Genomic DNA, 19,371 nt, shown 5'->3' on the forward strand with positions numbered 1-19,371 from the left:
GGATGGTCAGCCCTTCATTTGAATGCAAATGTAATTATGAGGCAGGCAGTTACCCTGACGTCAGACTAGATCTTGGTAAACCATTACCAACAGCACCTGGTAAAAACAGTTGTTGATAATACAGGATGAGGTAGAAGATTCCAGGTATAATATCATTTGTTAAGATCAGGAATACAATTAAAAAAAAAAGAATGAAAGAAAACAGGATGTCTTAACAAGGTTCTTTCACTAGTTGCAACCATCATGTATGTGAGTTATCTTTTGGATAAAGAAACCAGCATGTATCCGGGATCCGTAAGGTGCAACAACAACATACCAGTGCAAAATTTTGTCTCGACTCCATCCTATTCAGATTACATGGGATATCATCATGTGCCAAGTATGGACAACCATGGACAGTCTTTGGGAGCTTGGGGATCTCACTATGGCACGCAAAGGGAAGACTGGAATACTTATGGCCCAGGACCCTCCAGCATAGTTACTGCTGCACAAATCAATGGCTCGTCTCCTGGACAGATCTCCTACAGCTCTGCTGATTACAATTCCCTGCACCCTGCTGGATCTGGAGTTTTACCTCCTGTAGATACAATTAACACAGAGCAAATCTCTCCCAACAGTCAAAGGCACAGCTCTTATGAATGGATGAGAAAAACGCAATCTACCAGCTCAGGTAAGCGATCTTTCAACCCTCTAAAACATTTTCTATTATCTTTCACTGGTCTCATTTATAAAGAGTCTTAATTGGATCTCATACATAGCTGGATTGCTCATTATATTTAATATAACACTTTATAACTACAGTTTGAACTAAATTCGTACTAGTTTCACTTTTCTCTTATAAATGTTTGATAATGTTGCTTGTGTGGAATGGCTGCTGTGTTCTACCTGAGATATGGCTGCATTTCACAAACTATAACGTGATCTTTGCACATACAGTCTGTAATGCACTTTAAGATCCTTTCAGATGAAAGGTATTGTAGACACAATATAGTATTAATGTTACATGCAGGAAACATTATTCATAACAACAATTATTTATCTAAAAGAAAAACTATTTAATAAGTTTTATGAGAAAGTGTTAAATGTACTTACTTTTAATAGTTATATTTGCAAAAATACTATGTTACTATCTTGCTAGCTATTGAGCAATATATGTTTCGACATCTTCAGTTTGGCTTTATTCTTTCAACAATTCTTTAAAAGAGAATTCAGTTCAGGCCTCTCAAACTATGATGATTAAAACATTTTCTCTTGGTGTTAATATATTTTTTATTTCACTTACTGTATTTATCAATTGAGTAGATACATTCCCTGGCAAGCGATCAGCCTCAATTATGATTTTATTGACTGTATAAATTTTATTGGAGACATGACAGGTCCCAATGAAAGAGAGAGCTTCTCATTTCGGTTTAGTTTTCTTTTTAGTTGTCTTTAAAGGTATCTCCTTGTTCAGCAAGATTTTGTTACGTGTTATAGTTAGACATTTAAAAACTTCCCTTGTTCAAACTGTCAGAGCTTGATGTGCTTGATTTTGTGACAAACTGCATGCCAGAAGAACCTTTCTGTGTAGATCAGCTGGATGTAGATTATGTGTAGCAAGGCCTGTCAGTTGCTAAATCTATTGTTAAGGTTAAAAATAGTAAGTGTGTGTTACAAATCATTAAAGAAAATGGCCTAAGGAAAGAAGGGCCGTTACAACTGGAACAATCTTACAGGATAGATAAATTCAGTTACAGATGGATACTAATCACTCAAGAATGAGCTTAGTTTTGCAATTGTTTTTCATCCAAAATGTCCATGTTTATATTTCATTTTATTAAAAAATAAAACTAAGCCAGTCTTCAGATATCACAGTGTCCATTTGGAGCCTGTACATGTCCATACGTACATGGTTCCTCAAAACCAGGCATATTAATAGGGCCTGGTTTTCCCCTCACATTCTCTTGTGCAAATCAAGAGTTCATTCATGTAAAACTGATATAAGAGTTGGATGAGACTCAAAAGGGCTGTTGTGACTGAATTAAAGGGCAATGGGACAAAATTCATCCTTGATATAATTCCACTGAACTCTAATTGGACTAGTATGTTTAAGGAATAAAATAGATACAAAAAATCAGGAAGCCTAGTTTCACACAGTACTTAGAAGTTTACCAATATCGGAAGCCATTAATAGGCCCAGACCTTGTAAAGACTTATACACAGGCTTAAATTAGTGCACTGAAGCCCTGATTCAGCCAAGCATTTAAGCAGATGCATAAGGCCATCTTTATTCAGCAAAGTACCTAACACATGCTTTGTGAACAGAAATGGATTGTTGAATTGAGGCCTGTGAATAGATTCAATTTAAGGGACAGTTAAGCTGGTACGTCTTTGCCTGATCAGGGCTTTAGTTTCCCAGGGCCCAATCTTTTGAGGTGTTGAGCACCTTCAGCTCTCCCATTTGACTTCAATAGTTTGAGTTCACTCAGAACCCCACAGGATCAGGTCCAAAATGTCTTAATCTTGTGAAAAATAAATTCCATTTGGGAAAATAAAATATATCATGTGAGATGTACATAACACAGTCAAAGCAAGATTCCAGAGAGCTTGATTTTAAAAAAAAGAAAGAAAAAAAGAAAGAAAATATTGAGTGTAAAAGGTAGTTAATGTTATTAGTGCCACACGTCACTAGTAATAGTCCAAATATAAATGCAGTTTTAACAATTTGCTAAAATGTCTCTACTTTAAAAAAAAAAAAAGAAACACCAAAAAGATAAAATTAAATGAGGATAATATATGCTAACTGTTCAATGAAGATATTGCAATAAGAATAACTTAAAAACATTCTCTCTCCAACAGAATTAAAGAAATCTAAAATGGAAAAAAACTGTTGGGTCATCGTATCCACCTCTACCAGCATAGAACTGCTCCCTCATATGTACTAACTAGAGCTCTGTCCAGTCTAATTTTACATGACTCTAGGAATAAGATTCCTATCACTATTCTTCCAAGACTACTTCATTGTTAGGAAACTATATATGAAACATATGGCCCTGATCCTACAAAGATTTCATATGTACTTAATTTTACTCATTGTGAATAGTCTGATATAGCTCAACTTTATTTAAGCATATGTAAGTTTTTGCATGATTTGGGCCAAAATGTATTAAATTAAATGCGGGAACTTTCCTAAATGCAGTGCTGAAGATAGCAACAGAGATTACAAAAATAATGTCGAAGTCTTTTCTCATACTTAATGCATTAAATTTTGACAATATATTTTGTACAGTACATCAAAAATACTACATTTTGCTGGATAGATTTTAAATTCAGTTGCATCCAAAGCAAAACCATTAAAAGAGATAACTCACCAAACCAATTCTCAAATGCTGTAATAAAAAAAGAATATTATGATTTGATACTTTCCAATATAATGGACTCTTTGAAATTTAATTATTTATAATTTTTTGTATAAACAAATACATATTATATAGTCCTCTAAAACTGTATTTTCAAAGAAAATGCTAAATTCCATTCTTCAAAAGCTCCCGTGCAATTATGCTGGGTTTTTAAAAATAAGAAACACATTATGCAACAAGAATTTTTAAAAAATGCAAATCGAATCAAGCTGGATGCCTTTCAAGACAGGGTGCCACGAGTAGAAAGGAACACATCCCTATTTCCCCAAGATTTGATCCTGTTCTCATGAGAGTAAAAAACAAAATCCCCATTGATTTTAATGGTGTAGGATCAGACCTTAAATCCAATTCATTTTTAAAACAATTCAAGTAATGCTATAAAATGAAACTCAGTATTTCCTTCTCTTCTATCATATTCTGCGAGGGGTGGAAGGAAAACACCTTTGTATAGAGGTCTAGAGAATGTATTTCAAACTGCCTAAGAAGTGCATGTGGAAATTGTAAGGGGAGCAATCTGGCAAACTACACTCACAAAGATATCAGCGTGGAGTTCAGTGGGACTATTAAGAGTAAAAATTATTCATGCATGGCTTGCAGAAACAGGCCTTGGACATGTTTTCTGTTGCGATATATTACACACATTTTATATAGATGTGTGTGTTTAGCTAGACCACGATATACAATTAGTTTAGATGTCATCATAATAAAAATCTGTTGGAAAATGAAATAGGAAAGAAGCCATGAGGAAAAGGGCCAGGTCCCAGTTCGAATGTTAATTTATTTCACTTTGTAATCTAGTTGTGACATCTATTTTTTCCCTGGGCTACATTGTCTTGGGTTTTGAGGCCTATCTGTCATATTGAGGCAACAGACCCTTTTAACACTTCTCTCTGCTTTGATATGCAGCCTTGTCTCTTCCTTCTCCCTCTTTTCTTCAGGAGTTATATTGCCGGAAAGGGTGATGATTTTCACAGCAAATAAAGAGGCCTTCTCCTAGCTTTATTGTCTTCAGAAGAAATGCTCTGTGAATTTTATGACCAAGCGGAATGGGATAAACTGTTCCCTCTATGATACCCCCTCGAATCTTGGTTATATTTACTGATTATGGAAAAGCTAGAATAACCCTGTTGAAACTCTTGTTTTCACAAGTTAGATTAATGGCTTAAAATGTAATTGGAACATAATATTTAGACCACTGTTAACAGAACACTCATCACTTAAGGCAAATATTTCAAAGCCAGGACGTTAGCCATCCTCAGAAAAGCAAAATATGGATTGAAATATTCAACAAATAACATCACCAAAAAATGTGACTTTTAGTGATAGAAACATTTCCTATTTAAAGTAATATTGGTTTAGGAAATTGCCCTAAATTGTGTAGCTTCAGACTTCAGATAAACCACCAGGTACAAATCAGCTGTGCTGTAGTCTACAAATTAAAAAGTCATGAGCAAAGGAAATATTCCTTCATCTAGTTCTGTCCCTTTCTTTTTTTCCTGAGATGAAAGAGAGTCTGACATTTGTTTAGGGCTTGTAAATTCCTAACCAATTGGCTGTGTTTCTGAATGTGAAAGAGGTTCTTGATAAGATCTTCTTGTAGCTCTTTTGTGTGGCGTGTGCTTCATCTTAACACCTCAATGGAGTTTAGGGAACCACTTTAAAGGAGTCTTTGTCCTACAGTTTGTCCCCAAAAAAACTCACATCAAAAACAACTTGGGAAGATCAGAAGGATTTTACAAAAAAAAACCAACAAAACACCACACACCAAACACACCACCCTTCCCAATCAACTTTGGAAAGTGCTAAAGAGAACAAATACAGTACAGAATGACCTCTCTATATTAACTAATCTTTCTAACAGAAACTGTTCAAATATGAAAGCTTATCTTCCAAACACCAAGTAATAGTCATGGTAATATTACTAATTCAGCATATTTATGAGCATCTTTTGTCTGATTTTGTTTTGGAATGGAGTGACATTGAGATCGTTTTTGTACACTAATGTTAGGGCCTGGTCCAGCACATTATGATATGCCTTCAATTTCCAAAAGCAATTGAAGGCACTCTGTACCCCATAATATTAAGCTGAAGAGGCATTCCGTACGCTGCAAACCTGGGCCTTTATTTTGCAGGTAATTCTAATTAAATGTTATTGAATTGGTATGTGTGTCCTAGAACTGAACAAGGTCATTGATAAACATTTTTACTATCTGTGTTTTAGTAGAACATTTCTTTAATTCTATGTTTGGAAGAGATGTGAAACCAGTATCTTTATTTCTTATGATACCTTGGTTGTACATCTCAACCAGACATGGAATTAGAGCATGTTTCTAAAAAAAACAAATGGTGGCTGAATTTTAGTGCTGGGGAAGTTACTCCTGTGATGTATATGTATGCATATGCACACACAAAGACCACAGGCTCAACGCACCTGGCAGTGAAACAGAGCAACCTCTGGGGCAGAAGATAGCAAACATCAACAATGTATACACTTACATCATATAATTTGTATAAAGTGCATTAGGATCCTCTCAGAAGAAAGGTGGCACAGGATATTTACTTTGAAAAACAATTTTGATTGCAGAGTCTTTTACATGTATTCGTAACAAAAAGTAATTAGGGAAAATTATTAAGAAATGAATCCCTAGAGCAATAATGGAAGAGAAAGTATTAGTAAAAGCATAGATATAAGGAGATCTGGATTCTGCTTTACAGCTATGCTATAGTCACACTGTGTGACTCTGGGTAAGTCACTTAACCTCTCTGCACCTCAGTTTCTAAATCTGTAACAGAGAAAATAATCCCATATGGGTAATGTGAGGCTGGATTCATTAATGTCTATAAAATTCTTTGAGATCCTCAGATGGAAGATGCCATAGTCAAAGTATTAAAATACATGTTTTTCTTAAACAGGTAAAACAAGAACAAAAGAAAAGTACCGAGTTGTTTACACAGATCACCAGAGACTAGAATTAGAGAAGGAGTTTCATTGCAACAGATACATTACAATAAGGAGGAAGTCTGAACTTGCAGCAAACCTGGGACTATCTGAGAGACAGGTAAACAGAGCAAATACAAGATTTTCTATATATTTCATATTTACAGGCTAGATCCTATTAACAGTAGTATCAGAGATGATAAGCCAATTAATTCAGTGCTGATGTTCTATAAGTATCATAGAACCAAGACACAGTTGATTGGTTGTGGCAATGTAGTTGCCATGGCTATAGGAGCTATAGAATACGCTAAATACAAATAAATAACAGCCAATTTAACATAAAAACCTGCAGTCATATGTATTTTCTCTGGTTACTATGTGGGCACAGTTTGAATAACTGAACATAAGAAATTAACCTCAAACTACAGACATGGAAAAGCACTCTTTCTTTCGTACACACCAGCTAACTACACATACACAGCTGGAATTTTAAAAAGACCTAGCTTAATATAACATAGTATTGTTTTAGTTCTCTCCGTAATAACTATGGCATTCTCCATTTTGCTTCATTCTTGCAGTCGCAACAAAATGGTGACCCAGAAGAGATCTACAGCATCACGCTCAGTTCAGCTATCAGCAGCCAGAATGAAAATGGAGAATGCAAATAGCAATAAATCATAATGTCTATATATTTTTTGTTTTTGATTTATTAATATTATTTTTATGGGCCATATTTGCCTTTGATCTATGTGAATACAGTGCCTGGACTGAGGGTCTTTTATACCCCTGGATAGTCAGCAGTTTTTTCACCACTGCTTTACGTTCCACAGGTAGCACACAGGTTACTTTAAACCAGAAGTTTTAGGGACAAATTCTTATCCCTATGCACCGCTCAGGGCCCTGATTCAGAAAAGCACTCAAGCCAGGGGTGGCTCCAAGCACCAGCGCAGCAAGTGCCTGGGGTGGCAAGCTGGGGGGTGGGGAGTGGCATAAGGGCGGTAGTCAGGGAGCCTTTGGTGATGTTTCTGCGGGTGGTCTGTCAGACCCATGGTTTCGGCTGCAATTCGGTGGCGGGTACGCCAAAGGCATGGGACCAGCAGATCACCCGCAGAACCGCTGCCAAATCCGTGTGACTGATGGATCTCCTGCAGAAACGCTGCTGAAGGCCGCCTGACTGCCATGCTTGGGGCGGTAAAAAACATAAGAGCCGCCCCTGACTCAAGCACACACCTAAATCTATCTCTAACATTAAGCATATGATTAAATGCTGTCCTGAATATGGATGTTTCCCTGCAATGGGGCCAAAGTATGCAGACACTGTTCAGGGGAAATCTATAGGGATTCAGGGTGGTGAATTCCCCCCAGAAATCACTAGATTGGATACAGCACCTGTGGAGCACAGGTTCTGTGGTGTGTGGGAGATATAAACTAGCGTATCGGGTCCCAGAATCCCACCCCTCCTTGCATAACAGAACTTTACCGGTTCTGCTGACGTCAGTAGGAGACGACAGGATTTGGTAATATTGAAAAAACTATCACCTCTTCAATACTTTAGTGACGAGAGTGCCTCTTCCCCGCCTGGGCAGATCTAGAGATTTTTCTTTTTAGTTCTCTTCCGAGTAAACATATTCAGCTCTTTAGAATGGTCCTCCTCTTCCTCCACATGCAGGCTAAGGCTAAGAGAAAACATGGAGTAGAGTGAGATCACTAGAGAAAAAAAGGGGTAATGATGCATAGATGTTCAATTTTAAAACCAGGCGTTGGATTTTGAGGAATACACAGTGTAAACCAGCCTACCTACATTACACTAAGGAGATTTCTGAAGTAATCAGTGCCACTGCCTAGAACCAGCAATTAGTTCTCTATTATGTTCAGTTACTTTTCTCCTGTATAAAGGAGCCCTGTCTGTGAATGGCAAACTGTGCTTTTTATTAATGTGGCCTTTAATTTTATTGCTAGTAAACTTCTGACAAAATTTGTAATTATCTGCCAGCATTTCTAAAACACACATCACATACATATCTAAATGCTGCTTGTCTCTTTGATTCAGTTTCTCCACTTCTGTATATAATGGTGATCATGTGAGTGACCTCCTTTGTAAAGCGTTTTGAGTTCTACCAATGAAAAACATTATATGAGTTGGTGTTATCATCATCATCATCAATATCTATAAAGGAAGAGAATGGTAGAATGCATAAGGAATGTCATGGAAAATATTGAAATTATTATAATTTCATTATATCAATGTTACATGCTTACATGCAATACAGTGTTCAGCTCTGGTCACCTGACCTATCTAAAGGAATGTAGCAAAAACATAGGAGGCTCTGAAATGAATCAGTGGGGACATAAGAGCATTATTCAAGATAACAAATGATATGGTGAAGGTAGACTGGAGATTCCTATTTATCCCTTCTCATAATACAAGATTGTGGTGATACACAATTACATTGAAAAGGCAGCAGATTTAAAACTGATAAAAGTAAAAAAAAATTATATGCATCATTAGACTGTGGAACTCACTGCCACTAGATATCATTGAAGTCAAGAGCAGAGCAAGATTAAAAAAACATGAACATCAACTATTATGTTAAATAGTTTTGGAGGTTTTTTTTTTTTTTAAGTGTGGAAGGTAATAATCTCTCAAGCTTCAGGACATAAATCAACCTCTAATTAACAGAATAGAAAGAAACTTTCTTATGGGCATATTCCATAATTGCACCTTCCTCAGAAACGTTTAGCACTGGCCACTGTCAGAGAAAAGATGGTGGAGTAGAGGGACCTCTGGTCTTTTCCAATATGGTAATTCCTATGTTGCTGTAGTTCTAATCAAAACACAAAAATATCTATAACATGGGCAGACATTAGAAAGTAATAAAGTTTCTATCAGTTATAATATGTTTGCATAATAAACATAGCTTTAAGGAGTGAAAAAGCTATTTTTTTCCTTTTCTGTTGCTAATGTTATTGTACACCGCTCTAACTACTTACAAGAATTAAACATACCTCTTTAACATTTCAGGTGAAAATCTGGTTTCAGAATCGCCGAGCCAAGGAGAGGAAAATGATCAAGAAGAAAATCTCTCAGTTTGATGGCAGTGGGGGCTCAGTTCAGAGTGACTCAGGTTCAGTCAGCCCAGCTGAGATGTCTAACTCCCTATTCCCGCCACCACATGCAATAAATGGATTACAGCCCATTGAGATACAGCAGGTCATAGTCTCAGAATGAACACGAGAAAGTGAAAAGGATTCATCTTTTTTCTCCCCTTGAAATGTCAATTTTGTAAAGGACAATTCTCATTCAACTTGTTTCAGATTGCTAGCTGTCCTGCACAGGAACTAGGACTGTTTTCAAAATTTTATAATCATTGCAGCTATCTCAGGGAACCCTTGCTGCTAAAATTCATCACTCAGAAAACTTTGAGTAGGAGATAATTTTGCTTCAGATACTGACAGAGTGAAACAACTGAAAACTCAGGTGAATGTAGTTCTAGTCTGTTTATATATTGCGGAAAAATTGTTGCTGAACTGATTATAATGGACTAATATACAGGGCCGGTGCTTCCATTTAGGCAACCTAGGTGATCGCCTAGGACACCAGGATTTGGGCGGGCAGCAATTCGGTGGCGGGGGGTCCTTCCGCGCTCTGGGTCGGTGGCGGCAATTCTGCAGCGGGTCCTTCACTCGCTCCAGGACCCGCCACCGAAGTGCCCCAAAGACTGGGAGCATGGAAAGACCCCCCTCAGCCATAGAATTGCCACCAACGACCGGGAGCGCAGAAGGGCTCTTGCCTAGGGCGCCAAAAATCCTGGCGCCGCTCCTGCTAATATACCAGGAAATGTATGATACTAGGTGTATTTCTGCATTACTTTTTAAAAATACAACTAGAGTAAATTGTAGCTGTTTACAAAATGTTCAAATTTAGACTATCAAATGCCACCTTTTAAAAAAAAGACAATAAAAGAAATGTTTTAACACAAGAAATAATATCCTGTTCTATATAGGGTTTTATTTAACATGCTCATAATCATAGTCTTTAGCATCCATATATACAGTGTTATGTTATAATCTTGGCAACAACTGAATGGCAGTATAAACAATATTAAGGACAATATAAACAATATATTGCATCTAGCTAAATAAAAAGTATCATCTTTGTCCTACATAACTGTACACAGCGCATTCAAGTTTTCTGATACAACAGAATTTCAAATTTGTAGCATTATACAGCAAACCTGCCAAGAGCTGTTCAATGCTAAAAATTTTAGCAATTTGTCAGCTATACAGACTCACAGTATATACGAAGTGGTTCAAAAGATATAAACATTGTTCACTTTTGAGTGACTGTATATACTATTGTTTAAGAATGGGAAGGAAGTCTAACATTATCATCAAGTTGTTCAGTAATACTGTAACAAATTCTGTTTATCTAATGACATAAAAAGCTTAGAGTCAAATATCAGCCTCCAGCTAGCAGCAGGCACTACCCACTGATTTTAAATAAAATGTGCATGTTGGTCTATGGGCAGAAGGTAGCCCTTACTATTAATTTGGGATGACAGGTAGAATACCAGCAAAAGTGCCAGAGTACAGTGCATAATCACTGGCAGCAGTCTTGCATTTACAAGCAACTCCATAACCTTACTGATATGGAAACAGAAATATTTTACTAAAGAACAATCATTCTGTTTCAGTCTTCAAACAGATTATTAGAAACAAGGACAAGAAAAAAAGGGATACAAAGAGTAAGGAAAACATCAGCAGTTGTTCTCTGAAAGACTTTCACATGTCCCAAACATATTCATTACTTCAACAGGGTTGAATTATTTTTCTCAGAACTAAAGGATCAAATTCTCCCTTCATTACAGTCAAGCAGGATTAATAATAAGTATACCTGGGAGCAGAAGACTGGTACATCATTTTTAATGCCAAGTAATGCTAACTAAATAAATAATTCTTTATCTGGTTTTAAAATTAAATAACTGCTTGCTTTCACTGCTTTCCCGATTTATTTAAAGACGTCCCACCGTAATTGCTATAAAATGGTTACCAAGATTCTAGCATAATATTCAATATTATTACTAATACTACTTTTTTATTTTTTTGGTAGAAGGAAATGTCTGTGGTTAGATTTTACAGGCAGAAAATCTGTAACCTATTGGATCAATAACCCAATGGATCAATAACCCATTCTGAGTGATTTCTCCAAGTTACTTCCTAGAACAGTGCTTCTCAAAGCCAGCCCGCTGCTTGTTCAGGGAAAGCCCCTGGCGGTCCAGGCCGGTTTGTTTACCTGTCGCGTCCGCAGGTTCGACCAACCGCAGCTCCCACTGGCCGCGGTTTGCTGCTCCAGGCCAATGGGAGATGCGGGAAGGGCAGATGAGACAGGTAAACAAACCGGTCTGGCCTGCCAGGGGCTTTCTCTGAACAAGTGGCAGCCCGACTTTGAGAAGCACTGTCCTAGAATATGCTATTCATATGGAATTAAATTCCCACAATTTATTGCAAACAAACTGCAAACAATAAATCTTTTGTGTACATGTAGGAATCAATCATTGCAGCTTTCCTAAAGTGAGAACAAAGTCAGATGATTAATGGTGTATGGATAGTCAAAAAGTGTTCAGTGGTATTATTGGAGGCCTATTAGTATGGACACTTTGGGGGACAGTTAATCATATCTATTAACACAAATATGTTTAAAGTAGTATGCCTTGGTTTATGCCAGAAGAAACATATCTGCCAACAGAAAACTCAGCCCATACATATGCTAATCTGCATTGTTCATTCAAAGAAGACATGTATACATCTATTCTGGTGAACGATTTGAGGGGACGGTTTCCTCAGTTTGACCAGTTTTCCTGCATATATTGTCCCTTTGTAGACATAAGGACCATGTGATGGCTGCCTAAAATATGGGATGAATGAAGGAGGCATAGAAAGTCATTCTCCCCACCCCAGCCCTCCGATTCTGAAGGTAGCTGTAATGCTTTACAAATGCAAGAGGGAACATGTCTGGAGCAGGGCAACTGCCTTACTATACCAATTGCCACCACACCAGCAAACATCAGGAGGTCAATTCTCACAGAAGGGCAGGCTACAGCTTTTCTGAAGGTCTCAATCACTGGCAAGCAAGCTCACCCTGACACCCCAGTGGTGTTACAATTATTCCTTCTCCTACTCTATGTAGGCTTAAATCCAGCCAGCCACAGCTATTCAGACAGTTCACCTCCCCCTCCCCCAGAAGTGCTCTTCTGGCCTTGAAGGCTTAATTGAAACATAAATGTAACTTGTTAAATAGTGTGAAATTTTGCAAGTGGCTACAAGCACATGATGAAATGCGTATTTTTCTAGTACTTTAAGAAACTGCTGCCCTTCTTAGGCCATGTCTACTACAGGGAAGGGACTATAGTGGTGCTGTAGCCATGCGAGCACAATCCCATAGCACAGATGCCATCTACAGCAATGTAGGGGGTTCTTCCATCACCACAAGAACACTACCTCTCCGAACTACAACAGCCAAGAGCATTCTTCAGTCAAACTAGCTGCTAGTCGCTCCAGGGTATTGATTTTTCACACTTCTGAGCACCATGGCTATGTCAACCTACATTTTAAGTGCAGACCAGGCTTTAGTGACTAATGTTATTCTGGCTAATTAATTGTAGGTATCAAGCAATAGTTGCTAAGTAATTAGCTTTTTATAACTTCTAGATTAGGGAAGCGTTGAAAAAAATCCCATCAAAATGCTACTGTCTGTAGCACTCTAGAGACGGATTTTAAAAAAATATAAATAAACAAGCAAATAATATTTTCTCTTCTGGTTCTCATCTAATGTATCAGTAGGAAGATTTTAGCTGAACTGTAAAAAGATTAACAAATAACAGTAAAATTTAGAACTGAAATAGCAGTTTATATTTTCAGAGCAGTGTATAAATGTTAACTCATCAATCCTCACCATACATGTGAGAAGTTGGCAAGTATTTTCCCATTTTACAGCTGAGGAAAATGGAACAAAGATTAACTGGTTTGCCCCAAAGCCATTCAGGCCTGGTCTACACTACGTGTTTATACTGATTTTAGCAGCGTTAAACCGATTTTACGCCGCACTCATTCACACTACGATGCCCTTTAAATCAATATAAAGGGCTCTTTAAATCGGTTTCTGTACTCCTTCTCAACGAGAGGAGTAGCACTAAAATCGGTATTATTATATCGGATTAGGGTTAGTGTGGCCGCAAATTGATGGTATTGGCCTCTGGGCCATATCCCACAGTGCACCACTGACCACTCTGGACAGCTATCTGAACTCGGATGCACTGGCCAGGTAGACAGGAAAAGCCCCGCGAACTTTTGAATTTCATTTCCTGTTTGGCCAGCGTGGAGCTCTGATCAGCACAGGTGACCACACAGAGCTCATCAGCACAGATATCAATGCAGTCTCCTGAGAATAGAAAAAGAGCTCCAGCATGGACCACATGGGAGGTACTGGATCTGATCGCTATATGGGGAGAGGATTCAGTGCTAACAGAACTCAGTTCAAAAAGACGAAATGAAAAAACTTTTGAAAAAATTTCCAAGACCATGAAGGAGAGAGGCCACACCAGGGACTCAGTGCAGTGTAGAGTGAAAGTTAAGGAGCTCAGATAAGCCTACCAGAAAACCAAAGAGGCAAACGAAAGGTCTGGGGCAGAGCCGAAAACATGCCGCTTCTACGCTGAGCTGCATGCAATTCTAGGGGGCTGCGCCACCACTACCCCCCTCCTGTCCTTGGATTCCATGGTGGGGGTTGTAATCTCAGCCATGCCTGAGGATTATGCGGACGGGGAAGGTGAGGAGGAGGAAGAGGAGGACGAGCTTGAAGAGAGCACACAGCACTCCGTTAGCCCCAACAGCCAGGAGCTTTTTCTGACCCAGATGGAATTACCGTCCCAGCCTTCCCAAGCCACTAGCCCAGACAGTGAAGCCATGGAAGCGACCTCTGGTGAGTGTACCTTTGGTGAGTGTACCTTTGTCAATATAAAACATGGTTTAAAAGCAAGCTTTTTTTAATGATTGATTTGCCCTGAGGGCTTGGGATGCAGTCGCAGGCAGTAAAGTTACTGGAAAAGTTTGTTAACATGTCTGGGGATGGAGCAGAAATCCTCCAGGGACATCTCCATGAAGTGCTCCTGGAGGTACTCCAGAAGCCTTTGCAGAAGGTTTCTGGGCAAGGCAACCTTGTTCCGTCACCATAGTAGGACACTTGACCACGCCATGCATGTAGCAAGTAATCGGGTATCACTGCATGACAAAGCATAGCTGCGTATGGTCCCGGTGATTGCAGGCATTCAAGAAACATCCGTTCTTTATCTCACTCTGTTATCCTCAGCAGAGTGATATCGTTCATGGTAACCTGGTTGAAATTCAGGAATTAAGGGGGACAGAGATGGCCTTTTTCCTACAGGGGTGTTTGCCTGTTGCTTACAAGAAATCCTTCCTTGCATGTAGCCAAGCAGGGGGAGGGGAGGAAGGATAGAGCTGAGCTTTCTCGCGTTTGGCTAGCAGGAATCTTCCCAGCTACCAGCCACGCAGTGGGAGGGAAGGGGGGTGATTAGCAGTGATCTTCCATGATACCAGCCATGCGGTGGGGGGAGGGGGTAAAGCAATCATCCTAGAGAATTGGACGGGGTGTGGGGGTGGCTTCTGTGAATGGAAGTGAAGGCTGCTGAAGCCGAAAGACAATGGCTTACCATGGCCGCATGCAAGCCGAATTCTGATGCCAGGACCTGCGTCTGCAAGATCTGTAACACCAGAGCCCAGGCACTTAAAATTAAGATGCAAAATGCGACCCTGTAATGAAATCACATGTGCTGTGTAGTGTTGTTCACTGTGAAAGAGTATAACCATTGTTCTGTAAAATGTATCTTTTTAAATACTTCTGTCCCTTTTTTCCCTCCCTCATGCAGCTGCACATTTTTCAAGCCTCCCTACTCCATCCCGAAGGCTAGCTCACATAAGGCGGAGGAAGAAGAGGACGCGAGACGAAATGTTCTCTGAAATCATGGAAGTAACCCGCAATGAAAGAGCTCATCTGAATCAGTGGAAGGACATGGTATCAAATTACAGGAAAGATGCCAGTGAACGTGAGGACAGGAGGGACCAACATGAGGAGAGGAGAGACGCTCGAGATGAGAGGTGGCGGCAGGAAGATCAGAGGTGTAGGCAGGAAGATCAGCAGTGGCGGAATGAAATGCTGGGGCTGCTGTGTGATCAAACTGACATCCTCCGATGTCTGATGGAGCTTCAGGAAGAGCAGCGAGGTCACAGAGTGCCACTGCAGCCCCTGTGTCACCACCCTCAGTACTCACCATGTTCCATATCTTCCTCACCCAGACGTGTAAGAATGCGTGGGGGAAGGCTTTGTGCACCCACCCACTCCACCCCAGTGGACAGCCCAACCAAAAGGCTGTCGTTACATTGAAATGATTTTAGTGGCCTTTTCCTTCTCTTCTATCCTCCTCCCAAACCGCACCCGGGCTACCTTGCCAGTTCTCTCCCTCTTTTTATAATGAGCTTTTTAATAAAGAATACATGATTTTTAAATGATAGTGACTTTATTTTCTTAAGCAAGCTATAATCGAAGGGGGAGGGTGGGTTGCTTACAGGGAATGAGTCAATCAAGGGGGTGGGGTTCATCAAGGGGAAACAAAAACAGCAGTCAGACCGTACCCTGGCCAGTGATGAAACTCGTTTTCAAAGCTTCTCTGATGCGCACCGCTTCCCGGTGTTCTCTTCTAATCGCCCTGATGTCTGGCTGTGCGTAATCAGCGGCCAGGTGATTTGCCTCAGCCTCCCACCCCACCATAAAGGTCTCCCCCTTACTCTCAAAGAGATTGTGGAGCACACAGCAAGCAGCAATAACAAAGGAGACATTGGTTTGGCTGAGGTCTGAGCGAGTCAGTAATGTGCGCCAGCGCGCCTTTAAACAGCCAAATGCACATTCTACCACCATTCTGCACTTGCTCAGCCTGTAGTTGAACAGCTCCTGACCACTGTCCAGACTGCCTGTGTATGGCTTCATGAGTCATGGCATCAAGGGGTAGGCTGGGTCCCCCAGGATAACGACAGGCATTTCAACATCCCCAACAGTTATTTTCTGGTCTGGGAAGTAAATTCCTTGCTGCAGCTGTTTAAACATAACAGTGATTCTGAAGACGCGAGCGTCATGAACCCTTCCTGGCCATCCCAGGTGGATGTTGGTGAAACGTCCCTTGTGATCCACCATTGCTTGCAGCACCATGGAAAAGTACCTCTTGCGGTTTACGTACTAGGTGGCCTGGTGCGCCGGTGCCAAGATAGGGATATGGGTTCCATCTATCGCCCCTGCCACAGTTAGGGAATCCCATTGCAGCAAAGCCATCCACTATGGCCTGCACGTTTCCTAGAGTCACAACCTTTTTTAGCAGCAACTTAGTGATTGCTTTGGCTACTTGCATCACAGCAGCCCCCACAGTAGATTTTCCCACTCCAAATTGATTCCCGACTGACTGGTAGCTGTCTGGCGTTGCAAGCTTCCACAGGGCTATTGCCACTCGCTTCTCCACTGTGAGGGCTGCTCTCATCTTGGTATTATGGCGTTTCAGGGCAGGGAAAAGCAAGTCACAAAGTTCCATGAAAGTGCTCTTACGCATGCGAAAGTTTCGCAGCCACTGCAAATCGTCCCACATCTGCAAAACTATGCGGTCCCACCAGTCTGTGCTTGTTTTTCGGGCCCCAAATCGGCGTTCAATGGGTAGAACCTGCCCCATTACCAGCAGGAGCTCCAAAGCGCAGGGGCCCATGGTTAAGGAGAATTCAGTTTCCATGTCCTCATCACTCTCGTCGCCACGCTGCCGTAGCCGCCTCCTCCTCCTCGCCTGGCTTTGCAGTTCATGGTTCATCACAGACTGCACGAGAATGCGTGAGATGTTTACAACGCTCACGATCGCGGTGTTGATCTGAGCGGGCTCCATGCTTGCAGTGCTATGGCGTCTGCACAGTTCACCCAGAAAAAAAGGCGCGAAACGGTTGTCTGCTGCTTTCACTTAGGGAGGGGTGAGGCTGTACCCAGAACCACCCTCGACAATGATTTTTGCCCATCAGGCACTGGGCTCTCAAACCAGAATTCCAAGGGGCGGGGGAGACTGCGGGAACTATGGGATAGCTACCCACAGTGCAACGCTCCAGAAATCGACGCTAGCCTCGGATCATAGACGCACACCGCTGAATTAATTTACCTAGTGTGGCAGGGCGCAATCGACTTTATACTATCTGTTTTATAAAACTGGTTTATGTTAAATCGAATTTATCCCGTAGTGTAGACGTACCCTCAGATAGTCTGTATAAGAGCTGGGATTCAAATTCAGGCATTCCTCATTCCCAGGCCCATTCTATTGCCCTACTGCCTTCAAATCAAGAAGCAGAAATGGCATGTAAAAAGGTTTTGGAAACATATTACAAATTATTCACCGAATGGATGCACACAGGAATTTTTGCTATCTAAAACAAGCTCTCTTCCCAACAAGTTTATTGTACAAACTGAAATCAAACCTTCATCTAGCAATTTATCTGGTTCAAATCCAAGATCATTCATAATAGCTAACATGCTGCAGTTCCACACAAGCTGCAGTTTGCCCATTAGCCTTTCTGAGAGACCAGGCTGCCAGGAAGAAGGGATGTTCACAAGGGATGGGGGCAAGCAGGAAAGCCCCCCCCCAATATTCATCTAAAAATATGTGTTTCTGCTGCAGCCCCAGCCCCTGCTACCCCTCAACTCTGGTGGCTGACCATTGTTCACTGCCCCAGCCCCAGCCCCAGGAGCTGCTCCAGCCCCCAGCCGCTGCTCCAGCCCCCAGCCACTGCTCTAATGTGCCCCTCCAAAAGCAGTCAAATTTAAATTCCTGGGAACACCCCTGCCAGAAAGTGTCATGATAGGAGAAAGGGAGCAACAGAACTGCTGAAAGCACAAGATTATACTTCAGAACAGCCATTGTTTGTATAAGGATCTCCTCTAAAATGGGATTTGATTTTAGATGTGGATGTGCTAAGATGTGTAACAAGTGGAAGTCTGTGAATGGAACAGGAAGAGAATGGAGCATGTATTTAAACCCCAAGAGGACAATTTAAGTAGATTCATTTTTTTCTATGAAAAAAGGTTGATGAAACAAAAAAAATAATTCTTTGAAATTTTCTATGATTTTTGTGCATTTTCATTAAAAAAAATAAAATGTTTTGGTTTCTGGCAAATAAAAACTGAAAATTTTCAACTGACCAAGCAGAATTTTTCAGTTAAATAAAAAAAAGTTTTTTCTAATGAAAACCCCGAAAATTTAGTCAAAAATGGTCATTTACTGTGGAAATTCCCATTTTGACAAAATAGACAATTTCCATCAAAAATGCTTGTGACTGAAAATTTTCAACCAGCTCGGCTTTAAAGGACATAAAAACATATTACTAAAGATTTTGGGCTTGAACATCCAATTTGGCACTGGACTCGGGGGCCTCTAAGCCTACGTCATCTTATCCACCAATTCTGGTCCCAGATCACAGTACAGTTTAGAACTGCTCTACACTGCAGCCTTTTGTACCTACCTGCCACGGGCTCTTACAGTAGGATAGAATAGCCCTGGCCACATCCCCTGCCTGCCACTGTCAACCAGTCCTCTATGTCAGAAACCAGGACAGGAGGTCAGCACAGAGCCATTACACACCAGCTCTATGACAGCCCCTACAATGGGGTCCTGCAGGGCCATTGAAAGTCTTCATTATATCCCCTTAATGCTGCTGGAGCAGAGCAAAGTGGCTGCTTCATAAGGCACAATCTGGCCATTAATATTTAATGTTTATGCCCATGACATCCCAGGGTGAGAATACAAAGTGAAGGATAAAAATAACATTTCCCAATATTTATCTTGTCTCCTTTGAAGACTTCTCCACTGATCTTAATTAGACTCTCCCTTAGCACGATAAGGCAATTTAAAAAATAGTAAATCAAACACGATCTTTCTCACCCAGGGGTAT

At 40.5% G+C, this 19,371-nt stretch overlaps 1 protein-coding gene across 1 annotated transcript; it reads left to right on the forward strand.

Moving 5' to 3' along the window:
• Positions 1–214: 214 nt before the first annotated feature.
• Positions 215–9,565, forward strand: LOC115657971 (homeobox protein CDX-4-like). The gene is made up of 3 exons (XM_030576376.1): positions 215–670; positions 6,312–6,457; positions 9,359–9,565. Exons 1-3 carry the CDS (start codon positions 244–246, stop codon positions 9,563–9,565), a joined length of 780 nt encoding a protein of 259 aa, XP_030432236.1. The 5' UTR covers positions 215–243.
• Positions 9,566–19,371: the final 9,806 nt, after the last annotated feature.

Source organism: Gopherus evgoodei, chromosome 9 (assembly GCF_007399415.2).
Source record: "Gopherus evgoodei ecotype Sinaloan lineage chromosome 9, rGopEvg1_v1.p, whole genome shotgun sequence".
Taxonomy (NCBI): Eukaryota; Metazoa; Chordata; order Testudines; family Testudinidae; genus Gopherus; species Gopherus evgoodei.

Coding starts and splice junctions, on each gene's coding strand:
- LOC115657971 (XM_030576376.1), top strand. CDS start 244: ATGTATGTGAGTTATCTTTTGGATAAAGAAACCAGCATGTATCCGGGA. Junction 671..6,311: donor AACGCAATCTACCAGCTCAG/GTAAGCGATCTT, acceptor TTTCTTAAACAG/GTAAAACAAGAACAAAAGAA. Junction 6,458..9,358: donor TGGGACTATCTGAGAGACAG/GTAAACAGAGCA, acceptor TTAACATTTCAG/GTGAAAATCTGGTTTCAGAA.